Raw genomic sequence first — 22,647 nt, forward strand, 5'->3', positions numbered from 1 at the left:
TAATTCAATAAAAAAGATTTTCCATGATGTCCATTCAATCTCCCTCGGCTGCATAGTTAAAAACAAAGGAAACACACCACCTACCTAAAGTAACAACAGAATCTTCTCCTAATGGAATGATTGGCTTAAATTGGAGCGTAATAAAATGTCCTAACAACAAGATTTGGGATTGATATGTACAGTACTTTTTGATTTATCATTAATATTAGAATCATTGGAAGAACATATTTTAATAGAAATGAACAATTAATCTCAACTACACTGAACAAAAATATAAACGCACCACTTTTGTTTTTGCTCCCATTTTTCATGAGCTGAACTCAAAGATCTAAAACATTTTCTATCCACACTAAAGACCATTTCCTCACAAATATTGTTCACAAATCTGTCTAAATCTGTGTTAGTGAGCACTTCTCCTTTGCCAAGATAATCCATCCCACCTCACAGGTGTGGCATATCAAGATGCTGATTAGACAGCATGAATATTGCACAGGTGTGCCTTAGGCTGGCCACAATAAAAGGTCACTCTGAAATGTGCAGTTTTGCTTTATTTGCAAACCGATTGTTGCAGCAGCTGTCCGGGTGGCTGGTCTCAGACGATCTTGGAGGTGAACATGCTGGATGTGGAGGTCCTGGGCTGGTGTGGTTACACGTGGTCTGTGGTTGTGAGGCCGGTTGGATGTACTGCCAAACTGTCTGAAACGCCTTTGGAGATGGCTTATGGTAGAGAAATGAACATTCAATTCACAGGCAACAGCTCTGGTGGACATTCCTGCAATCAGCATGCCAATTGCACGCTCCCTCAAAACTTGCGACATCTGTGGCATTGTGCGGTGTGATAAAACTGCACATTTCAGAGTGGCCTTTTATTGTAGCCAGCCTAAGGCACACCTGTGTAATATTCATGCTGTCTAATCAGCATCTTGATATGCCACACCTGTGAGGTGGGATGGATTATTGCGGCAAAGGAGAAGTGCTCACTAACACAGATTTAGACAGATTTGTGAACAATATTTGTGAGGAAATGGTCTTTTGTGTGTATAGAAAATGTTTAAGATCTTTGAGTTCAGCTCATGAAAAATGAGAGCAAAAACAAAAGTGGTGCGTTTATATTTTTGTTCAGTGTAATTACAACTTCAAGGGGCTCTATACAATATTCAGAGCACATCTATGATTCAGAGCAGAGCTGGTGCAGCTACAGGGTCCAGATTTCTCCTTTGTCATTAAAGGTCCATGCAGTTTAGCATATTCAGCATTATACTTGTGTTTGGCCATGTGTCGAGCTAGTTTGCTGTATCTGTTAAGTAGCTGTTCGTTAGTCACTCACTCTACAGCAGGAAATGGCACTTCAAAATAAAAGCTCTGTGCTGGAAATTCAGTGGACTTAAAAATAAAGTGTGTTTTTTACAAAGCTGATATGTTAGCAAGTTACTTATGGACCCCCGACCCACTTTTGGGAAACACTGATTTAGCGGTTGTCTCCACACAGCTCTCAACATGGAGGTGACTGAGTTAGTGGCTAGTAGCTAACTGTGCTAACAGCTGAAACAGTGCTAAAAATAGCAACAGTGCTAAAAAGCTATAGGTGTTAACCTGGGAGGGTGGCTGCTACGCTTCAACAACATCATCCCGTTATCAGTGGCAACTGTTGTATGGGTGCAGTTAGAGTGGCAGCAATCAGCTAGCCTGTGGGATACACACACAGGGACTCATGCTCTAACATGGACCTGTGGCCGGACTGTATCACAGCAATAAACAGAGACGCTCCGATTGCAACACACAAAGAGAGCGTGACTTCATTCTCAGCACAGGATGTCATTACTCCACTTTATCTTCACATGGCAAATAGTTGTTTGTTGCTATATTAATGTTCTGAATGTTGTTTAGAGCTTCTATAAAACAGATTTTTAAAAAGAGGGTTTTGTCACTTAGAACTCTGCATTGCAATAAGTTGAGTGCAGTTAAACTGTGCTATGGACCAAAGCTGGCTTTTGTTTAATCTTAAATTTACATAGTGCACTTTATTCAAAGTTTAATTGCTGAGTAAGGTTTAGCACATGAGCTTTTTTTTCCTTCCAAAAGGAAGCAGCTGCAGCAGTATGACTGATCCAAAGGTTAATCCCCTCTCACCTGCTTACAGCAACTTGCTGCTTCATTGCACCCAGAAGCATTGTCTGTAAAGTACTCAACATTCAAAGCCGGTGGAGCCAAAATGGCTGCCACTGAACACAGCAATACTCCACATGTTTACATTACACCTCCATCTGACAATCAGGTGCAGACTCAGACCTTTAAATCATGCCTAAATCAGACACTCTTCAATTAAAGCTGATTATATAAAGCTACCTGTGCTAGTTTTGTTTTCACAGTGAAGGAGTGTGCCGTCCCGTCAAAGAGGACTACGGTGTCTTAAAAATATAATCGAGTCAAAGAAAGACAGACTCAACGACTCCCCTTCATGAGGGGGGTGAGAAAAGGAGGAGGATGAGAAGGAGAGGAATGACGTTGCTTCATCCTTTGCCCAGGTTGATGACTAAACAGGAGAGGCAGAGGAGAGGAGGAGGAAGAGGAGGAAGAAGCCCTTATTTTTTGAGAGCACCCCAGATGATGAGTCCAATAATAACAATCGCTACAGCCAGCACTATCAAAATGATGCATATCTTCTTCCGGGAGCTCCGCTGGGGGGAGAAGAAGCACAAAGTGGTTGTTTGTGCATTAAATCAATTATTAGTCAGAAGATAATTAATATACAAGTATTAGATATAATCTGGATTTTAATGGAGACATGGATTGATTTACTCTGGACAGCTGATGGTTTGAAGTGACTCACAACCACAGCATGAATCAGATCACCTTGTGACTCAGCTTTTTCTTTTATTTTCTCCCTTACGCCTCGTTATCTACGTCTTATTTACCAAAGCCAACTGACTAAGAGCATGGTTACACAAGGGAGTGCAGGAGGTGGAGGAGTCATACATGCACACATACTGCTACCTCAGAGACTTTTTAATTGCTTCACTAGTTTCAAGCTAACTTCTCAAACGTGTGTACATTTCAATGCGTCTTCTCTCTTTGCTCCTTTCTTTGTATCGATCTTTCCTCTATCCATCCTCTCTGTCCGGCGGTGTTTTACCTGGTACTCTGCAGCACGTTGCAGCTGCTGGGTGGCGTTCTGGACACTCACGTCTGCAGTCTCCACGTTGGCTTCTATACTGTCTGCAGAACACACAGGGAACACATTTTAAAGTGCAGCAGATCGGAAGGGCGAGCACATGTGGAATTGTCAGCACAGAACATCACTTGGACAAAATCTCATTCTTTGTTTTGTTTATTCATTAGTTATCTAATGTTCTTCATATTAACCAGCGCGGCAATGTTGCAACAGCTGGTATTAGTGCTTGTGGCTTCAGGGGTTCTGCCATTACTGTTCTGGGGTGGCAGTAGCTCAGTCCATAGACTTGGGTTTGAAACTGGGGGGTCGCTGGTTCAAGTACCCATCCATGTTAAGCGCTGAGTGTGGACTGGTAGCTCCATCTCTCCATTTAATGCATGTAGAGGTCCTGTTTGTACATGTGTGTGTATTTCAGGCCTGTGTGCGTATGACAGAGTGAAAAAACTGAATTTCCTCTTGGGGATTAATAAAGTATATCTTCTTCTTCTTCTGGAGCCTATGGCATGTACCCTACGCCATAGCCTGACGTGCACCTGTCCAGAAATGTAACTACATGTTGCGGCGACGCTAGTCTGAGTGGGTGGAAATTTGCTGCATAGATCAGCCTCTCATTGGGCGGAACGAGCCACCTGCTGAAGTCCCGCCCTACCACCTCCGGTTGTGTAGCAGTTTTCAACTGTTTTCAACACGCCCTTTACTAACTTTTTCGGTGTTTGATCTTGCAGGGATGTAGCCATTTTCTGCCATGGTTCGCGTCCTGTAGGTGATATTTTTGAGGGCGTGTTACACCAAAACCTGTTTCCCCCCGGCAATGTTTTTGCAAGCGCACCGTTGCTGTGGCACCGCCCAGAACGATTGCGATTGGTTGAAAGAAATACAAGCAGCCGGGGCGTTTTTTTCCTCCAATCTCAAAGTGAGAGTCGGCGCAGCCAGACCTTTCTTTTCTTGAGAAAGGACTGGTGAGCGAGACTACGGCGACGCAGACCTCCTGTGTATTTCTGTAAGCTGAAACCATTTCCCTCAGTGGAAACAAAGCTGATTTGTGTACTTGTGTTTGAAACTGTCTCTATTAAGCCATGTTTAATGTGTGTTTAATGTGTGATTAATGTGTTTAATGTGTGTTTTGAATCAACTAAACTTTACAGCACTTCACACAAACCTACACCACCAACTAGTGTTTTGGAGGTGTAACTGCAGAGTGACACAGACACACAACCGCACAAGTATAAATGCTCACAACGGCGTAGGCTACAGCACAGGGTCTGCCGCACAACTAGAAATCCCGTCACTAGTCCTCAACTACACTGCAGTCCCTGATTGGCTGCTTACGTTGTCAACTATGGTGTCCATCCCTGATTGGCCCTGAACGGATTTTAATTTCTGAATACAAGGCAGGGTGGCACCCTGACTGATACAGAGAGCGATGGTCTTACCAGGCTGAGATGCTACTAAATCCTGCACACTTGACCTTATGTCATGGATCCCTGTGTCATGGCTGGAGTGATCCCATTATGAGATGCTCTCTACTGTAATTTTACTATTGTTTGGGTTTTTGGTGGAGTTTTCATTATCTAAGGGCCTAAACATGCATCATTATATATATATTACCTTTTCCCTAAAACATTGTGCCTCTGCGCCTACATTAGAAATCAGTTCAGTTAAGTGACATCAGTGAAATGCTTTGGTAGAAAAGTAAGTAAAGTAAATGTTTCAGTGCAGTTTTCTATAAAATCTCACCTATCATGTCTCCCTGCTCGTGGACCATCATCCCCAGGTCCTTGAAGATGTCATTGATATCTGTGATGTCAGACTGAATCAAGCAACACAAAGACAGATGGTTCATGTGAAAGGGAAACACAGAGCTGATTAGATACTGTACACATTAGTGTCCGTGCTGGTAGAGACATCTGATTCTTATTTGCACCTCCAACTGCCTGATGGACATCTCCCTCTCCTGGATCAGCCTCAGGTCTTCCTCAGTGATGGCCTCAGCCTGAGCCTGCACCTGGGCGTCACTGCGGGGACACATGTAGATGAAATAATAAAAATGGTGATACTAACAACAGAAACTTTGAATAATGATCAGAAATCGTTTCCCCACCTGAGGAAAGGAGGCGCATTTCCAACGCTGTCATCAGGCTGTCCTCCCTGCTAAAGGAAAGCAGGAGGCCTGTCATTATTACAGTATACACAGGGTGCTATAAAACCTGCAGTGCCCACCATCATAATACCTCATTGAATTCAATCTGATTAATTATCAACAGAACAGTTGTCATAAACACATGCACGGTGACAGAGTAAACTGTACTGTAGCTTTTAGCTCCCAGCTGATACACGTTCCTTACTGACCATTTAAAGCAGTAGGGAACTGTTCCTGCTTATCAGCATGACCACAGCAAATACAGACACTCCTGTGCTGTGAGATAAGCAGTGAGGGGGCGAACTGCCAAGCAGGCTCTTCAGAGGGAATCATTAAGTGGCACTGTCCCGTGAAACTTCTCTTTTAAACTCTCAGTTCAAAATCATATTCAGGACACCAACAACAACAAATACAGGCTCAACATATTTCTTACTGTTCAGATTTCTTATGACTTTATGAATATACAGTAGCAGAATACAGTTCTCACTGATCCCAGATCCAAAGGAAGTCTGTGTGTGTCCAAAGATTTGATTTATAATTCAGAGACATGAGGACGAAGACATCTGAAGAAGAGGAAAAAACTTCAAAGTTCAAGTCTGAAGTCTTTAAATGTGTAATATAATAGCAGATGTGGGTACTGTAAAACTGTACATTTACATTTTGATCAGTATCTCCATTAGAATGTAAGGAACACTTTACTTGAAGGTATCTACATAAGAGTGACGTGACACTGTCATGAACTTGTCATGAACATTATGTACATGTTATAAACGTTTGTGACTGCTGTCATTAAGTGTCATTCAGTTTTTGTAATGACATTGTTTGGGTTGTTTTGATTATGACAACTTGACATTAATCAAAGTGACATTAGCAGAAGATGTCTTTGTCATAACAACTTGACATTAACAAGAAATGCACCTGTTTTTGTGTTTATGACAAGTTGATATAATGATTACTACTGTCATGACAAAGACATCTTCTGGTGATGTCACTTTGATTAATGTCAACTTGTCATTACAAAAACCAAATGACCCTTAATGACAGCAGTCATGAACATTTATGACATGTACATAATGTTTATGACAAGTTCATGACAGTGTCATGTCATAGTTATGACTGTGTCATGTCACTCTTATGTAGATACCTTCAAGTAAAGTGTTACAGAATGGAATTATTTTGAGTAACAGCTATGTGTAAAAACAGCAATACAGCAGAAAGTGTGTTGTAGTTGGGGTATGCAGTTTTCTGGATTCATTCATTCATTTTCCGTAACCGGAACACCTACGGACAATTTAGAGTCACCAATTAACCTGCATGTCTTTGGACTGTGGGAGGAAGCTGGAGCACCTGGAGGAAACCCACGCTGACACAGGGAGAACATGCAAACTCCACACAGAAGGGCTCCCACACCCGGGATCGAACCAGGAACACTCTTGCTGTGAGGCGACAGTGCTACCCACTGCACCACTGTGCTGCCAGTCACGCATAAGGCAAAAAAAGGCAGAATTTAAAAATACAGCCAACCTACTGCAGTTCTCCCCTCTTAATCCTCAGCCTCTCCCATCAGAAGAATTATGCACGTGTTTCACAGCGTAACCTTTATGGCAGTAAGCTGTACAGGTCCTTTGTACAGTAACTTGTAGAACGTAAGGGTTTCTAGGTTGTGAATGAGACTCAGACGGACAGTACATTCGTGTTGTTTTGAATCATGCGATATCCCATTTGTCTGCTTTTTGTTCACTTGAACGTGTGCATGATTAAAGCCTTTGAAGGTCAAAATGTAGCGTCGTTATATCTGTGGGAATCTTACAGTAGTCACTGTGCAGACTGCCTCTCACATTCATATTAACCTAACCCTAACTGAGGTTGGATGGTCACACTAGCCACCCTCCTACATTCCACCTAATTACATGTCTCCACTTACCAAGCTATTGATGGTATTAAAGTGCAAAAAAACCTGACTGTATTTAGGAACATTAAAGGGACGGTTCACTCCCAAACCAAAATCAGTTTCATGTGACTGTTTTCTCTCTCCCAACCCACACCCGACAACCATATCACTGCACAGAAGGAAGCGTTGACCTACTGCTAGCTCACCTAGCACCACTGAGCTAACTGATGTCACGGCTCAGCTGGGGAGGACGCCAATGTTTACATCTCACTCTGTCACAAACATGAGTTTCTTGTCTGTGAGTAGATGCACCCTTCCTTCTGCGCAGTGATATGGTTGGCAGGTGTAGTTTGGTAGTAAGAAAATAGTTCCTACATTAAACTGCTCACATCAAGGTCTGTGGATTATCTTGAGTAACCAGGTCAGACACAGCAGGTTACTCACCGACACCCTGGAGCTGGCTCTGACTCTCGCCACAAAGTCTCTCTCTTTGTCGGCCGCCTGCCGCTGTGTCCTCTGGAAGCTGTTCAGGGCGGCGGAGAAGTCGTTCACCAGACGCTCTTTCTGTAACTTTCTCTGACGCTAAAACACACAAAACACAAAAGTTATGGAGACAAACAAACAGTGTGGAACCAAAATGGTATTGACTAACAGGGAAATTACGACTTTGAGCAATTGTGGTCAAGGAGACGTTAAGAGTTCAGCACCTGATCGGGGCCAACAGGAAGTGCACTGAATGCTTTCATCAGTTTGTCAGTGTCCTTCGCTAACTGGTTGCCTTGTTGCTGTTTCTGTTGCCTGGTGACAAAAACGTTAATTCTGATTTTGTTAAAGTAGAGAAATACTGGACACATAAAGAAAACAGATTGCTGAGATGTATTTTGATGACTGATCACTTGACGACTTTTGGACAGGCGTGCTTCAAAGGTTTAACCTTTTCTCCACCATTTGTATTAAGGTGTTACAGTTAAACCGGCTGCACCCTCATAACTCACAGGGTGTGTAGTAGCTGGCTGCTGTCCTGCTCCGTCCCCACCAGAGAGACTGCCCTCTGCAGCTCAGACGCTGGTGAAGAAGAAAGACGCAGACGTTACTTATCTGTACTGAAGTATCTCTACGGATCTACCATGACTCACACAGTAAGGTCAGTACAGTGGGTTTAATATGAATGTTGCAGCTGATGATGATGATGATGATGATGATGATGATGATGATGACTTCTTCTGTGTGTGTGTGTGTGTGTGTGTGTGTGTGTGTGTGTGTGTGTGTGTGTGTGTGTGTGTGTTGGGGGGTTGTAATTACTCAGCAGTGTCAGCTTATGGATGTTGGAGCTGATGTTGTTCACCAGAGCGCTGGGCTCCTCTGGAAACCCTGCCTGGTAGGCCATGATGGAGAGCTGTGAGGACACACAACAGCAACAGTCAGGGGTCAGACAGAGACAGAGTCTGTTACCATGGTTACTGCAGCCATTGCACTGTGCAGGCTAGTGGCATGAAACATCCTTTGGGCTGAACTCATCCGGTTAGTTTGATTTTTGTGTGCGGGAGCGTCTCAGTCATCAGCTTTAATCCCACTGACACGTCTGAGAGCAACACTAATGGCCAAAGGTGACATCAAAAAATTTCACCCGTACACGATTGTCGAACGTCTCATTCCTGAACGCTGGGAAGGTCCTCCACACCAAACGTAGAAAAGCATGTCTTCATGGCTTCTGTTTTGTGCACATTGTTCAAGTTAAAATCGAAGCTTAGTGGAAGTTCATTCAGAAAGACTTTTATGCTCTGTCTCTTACTACTCAATCAGCTGACTACGGGCGTTCACTCTTTCAACCAACCAGATTTTGCCACAACCTCAACAAGCGACCCTCTTCCACTCCATTCCCAGCGCCCAGCGTTCCTTCCATCATTGAGACACCTGCTCCACATCAATCAAGATCTCCAGACATTTCCCTTAGACTCTATACAGCGATATTCCTGAACTTCTTATGGCGTCTCTAAAAAAACCCTAAAAAACTGATGATGTCACAATGGGTTCTTGTCACCACAGACTCTAAACTTAATTTTGCACCATGTCTACTGATTTACGTCACTCTTACATAAAGTCTCTCTTGATGGAACTATTCTTAAAAACAACGATTCCCAACCTGGGGTAGAAGTACCACTGGTTGTGATTGGGCCCTCGTCTATGGAGATCGCCATGTTGCACCTCCATGTTTCTACAGTAGCCCAGAATGAACAAACCACACACTGGCTCTAGATAGGGCCATTTGTGTTTTCATGTCAGTCACCAATAGAAATTTGGCACAGTGGTAGAGGGTCATGGGAGGATGCCAATGAAGCAATATTACATCAATTGGCCAAAGGGGGGCGCTATAGCAACCCATTGAAATGTCAAACTTTGAATGGGCATATCTCATGCCCCGTATGTGGTAGAGACATGAAACTTTGCACAGAGATGCCTCTCCTCATGAGGAACACATTTGCCTCAAGAACCCATAACTTCCGCTTATAGAGATTTTCCACCATTTTGAATTTTTTGAAAAACACTTCAAATGGATCTCTTCCTAGGAAGTTTGAGCGATCTGCATGAAACTGGGTGAACATAATCTAGGGAGCAATATCTAAAGTTCCCTCTTGGCAAAAGTTGGAAAACTTCCTAAAACTGAGCTTCTATAAGGCAATGAATATTGCGGAGGGCGTGGCTCATCACATAAAGGTGTAGAACATCTCAAGGGTTTCACCCATCACCACGCAACTTTGTAGGCATATGACCACACATAATCTGAGGGGACCCCTCCATTATTGACCCCATCAAACAAAATGGGGGCGCTAGAGAGCTCATTTCTTATCTAGGCCTAACCGCCATATGGATTTTTACTAAACTTGGTAGATATGTAGAACAGGACGCCTCAAGGTGACTGGAGAAATTTAACTCTAATTGGCAACTGGGTGGCGCTATAACAACAGAAAAATGCTTCAAAATGGCTAAAATGCGACCGATCGCTGTGGCTCCCCCTGTGGACCAATGTTGGTGTTTTCTAATGTTTGGTATGTCCCACGTTTTTCAAAAGCTCTGAATACATTGCTCTTCTTAATGGGTTCAGTTGACTATTTAATTTGCAGTTTCCTATGACCTGTATCCCAAACACACACCATGTGAAACTGTACGTGGGCAACTGTGCACTCAGTGGGTATGGACTAGTTTTGCATTTATTCTACAGCTGATTTTTAAAGAACACAAGCAGGCTTGAAAGACATTTATCACAGCAAGAAACAAGAAAATGTAAATTATCGTTGGATTGTCCAATTTCCGACGGTCCTTGAACACATTCTGTGGGAATAATGTACACATGCTGCGTCTTTAACCCCCTAGAAAACGCGAGGTTGGATGCTACAACATTAACAGTCACCATACCATAGCCTATTTACCTAAAACCCTGAGCACAGAGCTGATCTTCCTCCAGGCGCTGTTTAAGTGTGTAGGCCTATCATGCGTACAGATGTAAAGCTCTGGGTAGCTCTGCACTAACATGATCAACTTTTCCGTATTTATCACAGACTGATATTTATGGAAGAAGAGAAAGATATCTGTCGGCTGTGATTGGTCGGTCCTTGTCAAATGCTGCTGCGTTCCAAAAGTTGAACTCAGTTCATCTCAGAGTGCAGCTGCTGTGCCCTGAAAATTAGGCACTAAGGAACGCGGTCAAGCTGCAATGGCGTCTCTCTGGCGTTAGAGTGTGCCTGCTGTGCAGCTATGTTTAAAACAATTCATTTGAGGGCGCAAAAAATACGCCATATGTACGGCCCCATACTTCAGAAAAAAACATCACCACATCAGAGCTTAAAATAGTGATGTTTCATCAACATCACTTTAGTCTCATTTAAAGGTACGTTTAACAACTAGGGTTAGAGAGGAGTGAAGGCCGTGCATGTTAGGCCACTCACTCAGGGGATTGTCAAAATAATTAATAACTAAAAAAAAGAGGTCACACCCCATCCACCCTCCTCCTCTGATAAATAAAGAACAGTCCCTAGAACAGCTCCATGAGGAGCTACTACTGAAGTTTGCCTATTTTAAAAGCAGTTACTGTGCATTTTCTAACGGACCGTGAGCTCTCATTTACTGTATGGCCTTAAATGTAAGAGGGCTGGGAATGTTAAACGCAGTGAAGCACACTTCCTGTGCTGCTGACTGAAGACAACTGAAACCATGGTCAGTATGCAAATCACCATCTGCTCAGGAACCGTCACACACAGGCTGCTCAGCCCCGAGTCTAGTCTACTGCTGCACAGGAACCAGTCTGATGGTTTTTACTGGAATACAATAAACACTGACTCATGAACTGCACTGTAATGAAGACTGCCTGCGTGTGTGTGTGTGTGTGTGTGTGTGTGTGTGTGTGTCCCTGTACTAACACAGAGGCTGGCTGCGAGAAAAATGCGGAAATCACAGGAGCTGTCCTCTGACATGAAGAGCAGTGTTCACATGATCTCTGTTTACACGACACACTTGTCATTAGAATCACTGAAGCTGTCTTCATGTGGCTTTAATGTCCGTGTTGTGTCCAACATGCAGCAGCTGCACACGTCTTTAAGTCACAAAGTCACAGTCTGAACATTTGTCTCTGCCGTGTCCCGGAGAACAGACTGCTGTGACTGTGGCTGCAGCTGAACACGAGACGGCTTCATGAGACACACTCCATCATGTTCATCTATTAGTACAGTCAATGATTCCTGGATGTTGAGCTCAGCTGTGTAAAAGTTTAGACTTTACCTTTCTTGTGACTTCCAGCAGCAGCAGCAGCAGCAGCAGCGGTGTGTTTCCTGCTTCTCTGCTCCGCCCCGTCACATGATGAGCTCTGCCTGCTGCTGGCAAATTAAAACAAGTTCATGACCAAGGCTGGGCTGAATAAAGACAGAAACAAATCACTGACAATAAATGTCATGACAACAAGTTTAACAAGAATCTGTCTGGACGTAAATGTTAATTTAATTATCAAATTATATAAATATATAAATATAAATATACAATCAACTTTCAAACTGTAATTTTGGGGACTTTTAGCAGCAAATCAAATATATATTAATTAATAAGCACACAGCTTAATATTTCAGAAGTCAAAACGCATCTAAAAACACAAAAATGAAGTTTTTATTATTATTTTCATTATTGCTAATAATAATATTTGGAAACTGAAAAAAAGATAAATAAATAAAAATCTGCCATCACGCACCAATCACAAGAGCTTAACTTAAAATGGAAATTAAACACCCACAATTAAGGCATTTCCTTAACTTTTATTTCACTGATTGTTTTATTCATTTTATTTTATTTTAATCATTTTTCATTTTCTCTGATGTATAGATCCCTTAGTGCCTTGTTGTATAACTTTTACAATGCTTTTAATTTTTTTAAAATAATTTTCTACATTTTTTGTAAAGCACATTGTAACTCTGTTTTGAAAGCACTCTATAAATTAGGTTTTCATTATTATTGTTATTATTATAAATAATAAAAAATAATAAATAATAATAATAATAATAATAATAATAACAATAATAATAATGATAATAAAGGGCTTTACATGTTAAAACAGGGACAAAAGTCATTTCAGGACTGCAATGAAAAAAATCTGACATCAGACCATCACTGACCAATCACAAGAGCTTAAATCAGAATGGAAATTAAATACCCCAAATTAATATTTAAAAAAAAATAATGAAATAGTGGAGCGCCAGTAGCTCACTTGGTAAAACAGGCACTCCATGTACAAAGGCCATGTCCTCACCCCAACAACCGTGGGCTCAATTCCAACCTGTTGCCATTCGCTGCTGGCAGTTAAATGCATCACTGCAGTGTACAGTATATATGAGAATCTAACAGACTAAAAGGATCATCCTGCATGCAAGAACTTTTACTTCATAATTTATAAGTAAACTTTTATTTGTAACATACTTTAAATTGTGGTATCAGTGCTTTAACTCATGGATCTGAACTCTCATCTCAGCGCTGACAGTAACACCGACAGTATAAATCATGATATTTTGATACATGAAGAATATTTTGTTGCTGACACTTGTGAACTTTAAAGTGAAATTTTGAGTGCAGGATTTTCAACCATAAATAAATAAATAATGGATTATTCCTGGCAGTGTGGAGCAAACTGTGAAAACTGCATTTAGACTTTTATACTGCGGCAATTAACAAATGTAATTAAACTGAGCTGAATAAATAAAAACTGTTGTAGAGCTTCTTCTGTCTGCCCGGTCCAAATGCTGCAGAATGTTGCAGGTGCAGGTTTTCGGGGGAACAAGGACTCATTTTTCTATAATCTTCTCCGAAGCATAAAGAAAGCTGCAAACATCAAATATCAGTGCAACAAAAACGTGTCTTGAACATGTGTGAGTCCAGTAAGTGCCATTTTAGGTGACTGAGGACATCTGATTTCCTTATCCGCTGTAAGGGTCCTAAGGACAGAGAGATGTCGTATGCTGTAAAGCCCTGTGAGGCAAATTGTGATTTGTGATATTGGGCTTTATAAATAAAATTGATTGATTGAATTGATTGATTTGCTGTCCGCAGCACACACTGTTGGGACATCCAGGTTCAGGCAGGTTAACCACACAGCTTCTTGAACAGATTCCAGTTTCTGGTCATACAATGTTTTACCCACATCTGTTCAGTGTTGGTTTGCACACCAGCAGCCTGTCAGGATCACAGCTGCTGTGTGCACTCAGCTGGGAATCGGGGAAATAAAATGAATATCAAACAGCAGAAACAAGACCACAGAGAGATTGCAAGACTAAAGCATATTAGCTTTACTGCACATGGTCTAACATACATTGCCCTCCTGTTTTGTAACATGCGATAACATGGAGCATACAGTGTACAGTACAGTACAGTACAGTACAGTACAGTACAGGATGAGTTTTCAGGTCTGACATGGGCGCCAGATCAGTGACTGCTGGTAAACAGTAACAAGTGAACACACAGTGCAGATGGGGATTCAACACTGCTGACTGACAGAACAGGTTTTGGGCTCTTTAGAGGTGAAAATCAGTTTCATAACCAATCAGTTTACAGCACCTGGTTATTTTAGGACAGAAAATATACAAAACAACATTATGATATATTTATATCTAATATTTCTAACTTATTTTGTGTCCCTGAAGTCATTTTCCATCATATTAGTTTGTAGTTTTTTACCCTCCAAAATAAATAAATTAAATTTAAAAAAATAAATAAAAAATCACTGAGACCATTTTTAGGAAGGAACTCAAAAGGGGAGTAAAGTAAGGTGAGCATAATTTTTATCCCCATGTTCCGTAATGTTAAAGGGATAGTGCACCCAAAACTGAAAATTCAGCCATTATCTACTCACCCATATGCCGAGGGAGGCTCAGGTGAAGTTTTAGAGTCCTCACATCACTTGCAGAGATCCAAGGGGAGAGGAGGTAGCAACACAACTCCACCTAATGGAGGCTGACGGCGCCCCAGATTCAAACGTCCAAAAACACATCATTGAAACCACAAAATATCTCCATACTGCTCGTCCGTAGTGATCCAAGTGTCCTGAAGCCCCGACATAAAAAGTTGTTTGGAAAAACGTCATTTGAACTCTGACTGCCTCTCTGGGCACCGCGCTCACGTGTGCATGTTTTTCCAAACAGCTTTTTATGTCGGGGCTTCAGGACACTTGGATCACTACAGACGAGCAGTATGGAGATATTTTGTGGTTTCAATGATGTGTTTTTGGACGTTTGAATCTGGGGCGCCGTCAGCCTCCATTAGGTGGAGTTGTGTTGCTACCTCCTCTCCCCTTGGATCTCTGCAAGTGATGTGAGGACTCTAAAACTTCACCTGAGCCTCCCTCGGCATATGGGTGAGTAGATAATGGCTGAATTTTAAGTTTTGGGTGCACTATCCCTTTAAACACATGGGCTCACAGCATGTTGGAAACTCCGCCCACTTAGCCCCAGCTGGCAACAATATGTTAAGTGCACAATGATTGTGTTTCACTTTGGCCTTTGGTGAAATTCGCTTCATAAATTTTAGTCAAATTAACTTAAAACTCAAAAACTGTTGACTTGACATAAAAAGATTATGTCAAGCTCACAAGGGATGAGTTTGTGTGTCAACTGTACATAAAGTTTTTATGTGATTTTGACAATCTGGGGAACTTTATATTCAAATTTTGTGTAATGGATGGATTGGGATTTACAGTGTGGGGTGGCTTAAAGTACCATACTCTTTCATGGTGCATACAATACTAAGCTATTAAAATAATAATTTTTGATTCATACATCATGTTTGAGTTGGACGGTATGTCAGAGTCTCCACTGTGCTTCACTAATACTGCAAATTGGCCAATATCACAGCCCTTAAAAACACAGCTGAGTGTAACAACTGTTGAAGTGTGTCCTAGTATTGTTTTTGCTGCGTCATCTATTGTTCTAATCTACTGTGAGTAGAGTGTCGGCGCTATGTCACTACGCTGCGTTATCTTTTGTGTGGGTGTTTGTGCGAGTTTAATGGAAAGACTTTCTGTTTCTACATATTTGGACAGTATTGAGCTGTGTGTACACAGACCTTATCTGTCCGCCACTGAGGGTCCATTGAACCCAGCGTCACATGGACAGTCCATGACCGTAGACAGAACCTTTGGATGTGAACAGAACAGTATAAAAGCCTTGTGACTCCATCCCTCCGTGCAGTCGCAGCTCCTCAGCCATGATGTGTGCAGCGTTCCTCGGCCTCCTCTTGGCATGCGCAGTGTCTCTTAGCAGCTCTGCGCCAGTCCTAGACAATGGCATGCCCCTCATGTGGTCGCAAACGGTCGACCAAGTGTCTGCCCTGCCGAAACAGAATGACGTGGTGACCCCCGACCCGTGGACATTCGTTAACCGCATGAGCCTTTACCGGCTGTTGATCGCTGCCACAGACCCGTATATGGGATGCATGGGGACAAACGCCACAGACAGTCCAGTGTGGGGACTGCCACTGCAGCTTGCATGGATGAAATCCTCAGGTAAGATGACATTTCTTTAAAGAATTACTCCATTGTTTGCCTGCTTCTCTTTAATGATAATTGGTGCAAACATGGATGATGAGTCATCTAAGAATATTTATATAAAACTCAAACTCTCAGCAATATAACGAATAAATAACCAGCTTATACTGTGAGTCCCACAGTCACTGAGTCCTAAACTGAGTGACCATGACAACACAATGCCACCAGCTACCAAAGAACATACACACAACCTAATGACGTTATGTAAAACGTGTCACTGTAGGGCGTCTCGCTGATCCAACCGGTGCTACGACCTGCGGCCTGGAAACTGGAGATGCTTCGTGTATTTCTCCTCAGAGCTGGTGGTCCTGTAAGTTTGGCAGACAGACACATGTATACATTCACACACATTAAAACCTGAGCAATTACAAAACCATTTCTTTCTCCTCCAGGTGTGAACTACTTTGTGTCTGCACTGCCCTTCCTGTCTGCTGCACAGCAAGGCCTCATGGGAGCAGACGTCCAGGTAGTAGTGCAGCTGAACGTCTCAAACTGGAAGTGAGACAGTTGAAAACAAGTCAAAGAGTCACACAGACAGACGGTGAAAAGTTAGACAGACAGTTCACCCCGAATCCAAAGCCTGTATCTTTCCTCCTACCTGTAGGTAGATTGTTTTGGTGTGAGCTGCAGAGTGTTGCAGATATCAGCTGTAGAGATGTCTGCCTTCTCTCCAGTATAATGGAACTAGATGGAGAACTACATGCACCAGCCGAAGGAGGAGTGCATCTACTGCTAGCTTACATAGCACCACTGAGCTAGTTAACGTTACAGCTCAGCCAAGGAGGACGCCATTAATGTTTACAAGTCTATCACAAACACAAGCCTCTCATCCATGAGTAGATGCCACCTCCTTTATTTGTTCAGTGGAAAGAAAATAGTTCCTACATGAAACTGCTCACAACAAGGTCTGTGGATTATCTTGAGTAACCAGGTCATGATTTCTGGAAAGAGGCATGTCGCACTTTGAGCACCACAAGCTAAAGCCTGATTTATGATCCTGCGGCGTACCTACGACGTACCTACATCGTTGCCGTGATGCCGTCATGAACCCTTCGAACTTCTCCGTCACTCCATTTCATTGCAGTGCAATTCACCGCCAGAGCAGTAGGGGGCTGCGTTCCTTTCCTGAATGGTCATCGTTGTCTCTAGTTGATTCTTTGTTTAGCTTCTGGCTGTTCCGGTCACAGTGAACAATGGCAGCCGAGAGAGATGTCGGATGTCGAAGAAAGTATGTTAATACTGCAACATCTATATCGCAACAGATAATGTTTAAAGATGGCGAGGATAGCGCAATCTGGAAATACGGAACTGGAAATGCATTGCTACCGAGCAAACCAATCACAGCCCCCTCAGTCTGCGCTGGGTCTGCGTCGCCTCGACAGTCACATGAAACTGATTACTGAGAAATTGAGTGCCATCTAGTTCCATTATACTGGAGAGAAGGCAGACATCTCTACAGCTGATATCTGCAACACTCTGCAGCTCACACCAAAACTATCCAGACTGATAAAAAGCACTACAGGTCAGAGGAAACATATGTATTTTAAATTCGGGGGTGAACTGTCCCTTTAAGGGATAACCAAAGTCGTTGTAATTAATTCTGAGGGGGACATGAATCACCAAATCATTAACCGCATCAATGAAACTCACCCTAAAGGCACCACAAACGCCTGTACCAAACTTTATGGAAATCCATCCCATAGTTGTTGTGATATTTCAGCCTGTGCCGTCAGTGGTTTACCAACTGGCCAAAATGTTCTCACAAAAACCTGAAGCCCATTTTGATATTTTGATGATGATTGTACTGATGGTTGATTTTGTTTCTCTTAGGTCACGATGCAGGTACCTGAAGGCGTCGAAGGCTATTGCACTACATATACCGAGTGTGCAGCGAGCTACCCTGACGTCATGACCAAGTGGGACGCCTTTTTCCAGGTACATGAGATACACATCACTGAGTTTGATATAGCAAGGCAGAAGTGGACAGTGCTTCATAATGCTAACCCTTTTGAACACACACTGAAAAAAATTGCAAAAGGGGCTGCTTTAATACAAATTAACATCACCAGCCATGGGGAGCAGGCCCATGTTATAAAGTGGGAGCCTGGAGTTTGAAAAACACAACCATGCATAGTATAGGCAAGGCAAGGCAAGTTTATTTGTATAGCACAATTCAACACAAGGTAATTCAAAGTGCTTTACAGAGACATTAAAAGCAACAAGACACAATTTAAAACAATAAAAACAGTCGATTAAAAAGGGAAATAGAAATTGAGAACGATAGTGATAATAATAAAATACAGTAACATAAAATAAAAACAGGCTCAATAAAGTATGAAGTCAGGAAGTCTCTCAACTTTTTGGAGCTGTGGTACAAAATTGTTAAAGCAACTGGGTCACTTCATATTGTGCAGCAACATTTCTGTCCTAGTGACTTACTTCTGTATATTCTGTGCCACATATTGATAATTAGTAATGTCTTAAAACAAGATTGAGATTTTCTTTATGACATAAACACACAAAAAAAACATGTGTTGAATTTTGTCCCCAGAGTACAAATAATCAACTTCTACAAGAACTATAAGCTGTAAAGTTAAAATTTTCATTAATGATAAATTCTTTTATAGGCCATATCAAACTCTCTATGGTTAGGTAGAAATGTATTTATTTTGTTAACCATGTTTATAAATTAGATTTGCATGTTTTTGTAACTTTTAAATATATTTATATCTAATAATTTAATTATATTTATAACTTATTTTGTGTCCCTGAAGTCATTTTCCATCATATTGGTTTGTAGTTTTTTACCCTCCAAAATAAATAAATTAAATTAAATTTAAAAAAATAAATAAAAAATCATTGAGACCATTTTTAGGAAGGAACTCAAAAGGGGAGTAAAGTAAGGTGAGCATAATTTTTATCCCCATGTTCCGTAATGTTAAAGGGATAGTGCACCCAAAACTGAAAATTCAGCCATTATCTACTCACCCATATGCCGAGGGAGGCTCAGGTGAAGTTTTAGAGTCCTCACATCACTTGCAGAGATCCAAGGGGAGAGGAGGTAGCAACACAACTCCACCTAATGGAGGCTGACGGCGCCCCAGATTCAAACGTCCAAAAACACATCATTGAAACCACAAAATATCTCCATACTGCTCGTCCGTAGTGATCCAAGTGTCCTGAAGCCCCGACATAAAAAGTTGTTTGGAAAAACGTCATTTGAACTCTGTTTTTAGCCTCATTGTAGCCTGTAGCTCTGACTGCCTCTCTGGGCACCACGCTCACGTGTGCACGTTTTTCCAAACAACTTTTTATGTCGGGGCTTCAGGACACTTGGATCACTACGGACGAGCAGTATGGAGATATTTTGTGGTTTCAATGATGTGTTTTTGGACGTTTGAATCTGGGGCGCCGTCAGCCTCCATTAGGTGGAGTTGTGTTGCTACCTCCTCTCCCCTTGGATCTCTGCAAGTGATGTGAGGACTCTAAAACTTCACCTGAGCCTCCCTCGGCATATGGGTGAGTAGATAATGGCTGAATTTTCAGTTTTGGCTGCACTATCCCTTTAAATTGTTTGTAAAACTCTTTAAGTTCCACCCTGTTAGGCAAAATTATGAAGAAAGTCAGTCCAAACATTTGATATAATTACAAAAAGTTCTGTTCATGTGTAGAAGGATTGCTGGCTAAATCTGGATCACTCAAAGAGCTCCAGCTAATTTAGCTCAAAATTTTTCACCCCATTAGGTCTATAAACCAAAATAAACCAGTCCAACCATATTGGATAGATTGTTATTCGAGTCCCTGGGATTGATTTGGGAATATGTTTCCCTGATAATTAAATATGTCATTATTCTTTGTTTTTTCCAAACATTTTGAAGCTGAAATGTTTTCATGTGTGTGTTTAAAGGCTCTGAAGGGTGCAAATGAAAATCCTCAACCCAACGATGAGAAGAAAGACACTCTCCTTGGTCTCTACTGGGAGGCCCAGTGGCTTCAACCTATGCCTCTGCTGCATGCAAGGCCAAGTAATCTTTCTATCAATCCATCCATCCATCCATCTTAAACCAATAGTTTGACATTTTTGGAAATACACTTTTTGAGAAACACAGATACCCTTCCTTTTGTCAATTATACGGCTGCAGCCAGTTAGCTTAGCTTAGCTTAGCTTAGCATAAAGATGGGAACAGCTGGCCAGGCTCTGTCCGTTCCCACAGTGAAAGTTGTGGATGGTACCAACAGAAGCGTTCCTTAGCGTCCCCATGTTTGGTCCCCCCTCTGTTGGGGTACCTAGCACACAGATCTGGTACTAAAAGGTGGAGCTGTGAACACTGCAGTCTGATTGGTCAGTAGAGGACGCTCACTCTGCTCAGGGCTGAGTTGTGTCTGGTTCTATGTTGAAAATGTGGGCGTGCAGCCTCGTTCTGTGGACGATAAACCAGGTGCAGACTTCCATCTGTGTCACCGCTGATGAGGAAACACAGCGAGTGCTGGACGGAGCAGTGAGTGACAACAACCCCGCCCACATTTAAGAGGACTGTCTGAACACACCGAGGGTCTAGGTACCATGTCTGAAGGCTTACTGCTGGTTCCAAAAGTGCTGGACTGAAAGGGTTTGGTGGAGACGGGGCTTTAGAGGTGTATCACTGTTCTCACCTCTCTCTTCAGCAAAGCCAGTAAGCTGTCTCCTTCTATTGTTCCCTCCTCTCCTTCAGGCAGAGCCACCTCTCCTCTGTAGAGGTGTCATTTGCAAACAGCTGGCTGAACTCAGCCGAGTACGTTTCTGCGGCACACTTCCAATCCAGTTTGACGAAATCTGCGATGTTCATTGCGCCCCTCCCAAGTCGCGTTTTAAAGGTACATAACTACAGCTGCATCCATGCATTCATTCCTAAACCTGTCACATTTTACAACCTGTGCTTTTGTCTTACTTTGTTCTGTCTGTCAAATCTGAATGTAGGTCGGCGACAATGCGCCTAACATAGCTGATATGACCAAGGAAGAGAACCACACACTGTCTACCTTCTCCTGGATGAATTACATCAACAATCTACTGGGTAGGCCACACACACACACACACACACACACACACACACACACACACACACACACACACACACACACACACACAAATATTGTACCATGGCTTCTTTTTCTAAATTGAATCGGTGAGCTTTTAAGGATGATCATGATCATGTCTCTATCAGGTGGGTCACTGGTGTCTTCCTGGAAACGTGCCATGTGCTCAGTGGACACAAGAGCCAAAGGAAGAGAGATGCTGGAGCAGCTCCTACTGAATCCCAGCTACGCCACGTCCACTTTCATGTCCATCGTAACAGGAATGAGTGGCTGCTGAGACCTCCAGGTGCTCTCTTGTGCACTCTTGTGGATATACTGTCCCCCAGTAAAGCTTCAGAAAACACTCATTTTACTGTCATTATTGTACTAACTGTACGTTAATCTGTGTCCGACTACAGCCAAACATTTCCTCTGCCACTCCTCCTGGGGCCGTATTCACAAAGAGAGTCCTCTCAGAGAGCTTCTAACTTAGCATTTAAAGTAATGAGTCCTAGCTTAGGACGTCTTAAAAGTCCTTCTCTCTGCTCCTAACAGTTTTTCACCTTAGGAGGTCTTTTAAGGTCTAGGATTCTCTGTGAATAACTTATCTTTACAAGGACCTAGTCTTAACTTTAATGGGAAATTCTAAAAGAAAAACATCACACTTCTAAGAATTTTCCTGGAATTTCATCACTGGGAGCAACAAACTGGCACTGAGACAAAACAAGACACTAAATACTCTGGTGAGGGGAAGGGTATCGAGACACAGGTGAGACTCATCAGGGCGGGACAGACAATCAGACACAGGTGATGTCATCAGAAGGGAGGGAAAACACACGGGGGCAGGAAGTGAAGTGATCTGAAACAGCAAAACAGGAAACAACATGAATGAATGAAATAAAAAACATAACCTAAGAAACTTGAGCTGTGACACTTACTTAAGGGTGTTGCGTTACCCATAGAATCCCTTAGAAGGTCTCCATAGTTAAGTAAAAATGTCAAAGCATTTACTGCATTGAAGGAGATCACACAGTGGTAAAATACTAGTTTCCATGACAACCATGTGCATGCTTGTGCTCAAGCTTGTGATACCTTAAGTCTTTTGTGCAATGGTGTATTAACTTTAAGGGATTCCTTAAGTGTAAGACCAAGATATAGAAGTGAACATTTTAAGGAAATGTGATGGAAAAGATGTGTTTTGTGCAACTGATTTTATTTTCAGAAAGCTTTAACATGGACTTTAAGGAAAATCTTGACTTGTTTTGAAGTGTTCTTGAAGATACACAGTGAGGTTTGTTTGCACAGAACATCTGCAATCA

General features: G+C 42.2%; 2 protein-coding genes across 3 annotated transcripts; one reads left to right on the plus strand and one right to left on the minus strand.

Moving 5' to 3' along the window:
• Positions 1–1,025: 1,025 nt before the first annotated feature.
• stx7l (syntaxin 7-like) lies at positions 1,026–12,045 on the minus strand. 2 transcript variants are annotated; one of them, XM_049589306.1, is made up of 10 exons: positions 11,977–12,045; positions 8,506–8,599; positions 8,199–8,268; positions 7,911–8,001; positions 7,648–7,785; positions 5,274–5,320; positions 5,097–5,187; positions 4,910–4,982; positions 3,134–3,216; positions 1,026–2,678 (listed from the first exon to the last, which is right to left on the minus strand). In XM_049589306.1, the coding sequence occupies exons 2-10, from the start codon at positions 8,588–8,590 to the stop codon at positions 2,583–2,585; spliced, it is 774 nt and encodes a 257-aa protein (XP_049445263.1). In that variant the 5' UTR covers positions 8,591–8,599; positions 11,977–12,045; the 3' UTR covers positions 1,026–2,582. The 2 variants fall into 2 exon arrangements, with proteins under 2 accessions (XP_049445263.1, XP_049445262.1); XM_049589305.1 differs by having other exon boundaries at positions 5,274–5,323.
• A 3,845-nt stretch (positions 12,046–15,890) lies between these two features.
• On the plus strand, positions 15,891–21,692 carry LOC125896606 (protein LEG1 homolog). The gene is given in 9 exon segments (XM_049589288.1): positions 15,891–16,231; positions 16,497–16,583; positions 16,666–16,739; positions 18,104–18,208; positions 20,181–20,259; positions 20,262–20,298; positions 20,986–21,127; positions 21,231–21,327; positions 21,478–21,692. Coding segments are annotated over 9 exon segments (1,068 nt in total). The 5' UTR covers positions 15,891–15,933; the 3' UTR covers positions 21,627–21,692.
• The last annotated feature ends 955 nt before the right edge of the window (positions 21,693–22,647 follow it).

Source organism: Epinephelus fuscoguttatus, linkage group LG11 (assembly GCF_011397635.1).
Source record: "Epinephelus fuscoguttatus linkage group LG11, E.fuscoguttatus.final_Chr_v1".
Lineage (NCBI taxonomy): Eukaryota > Metazoa > Chordata > Actinopteri > Perciformes > Serranidae > Epinephelus > Epinephelus fuscoguttatus.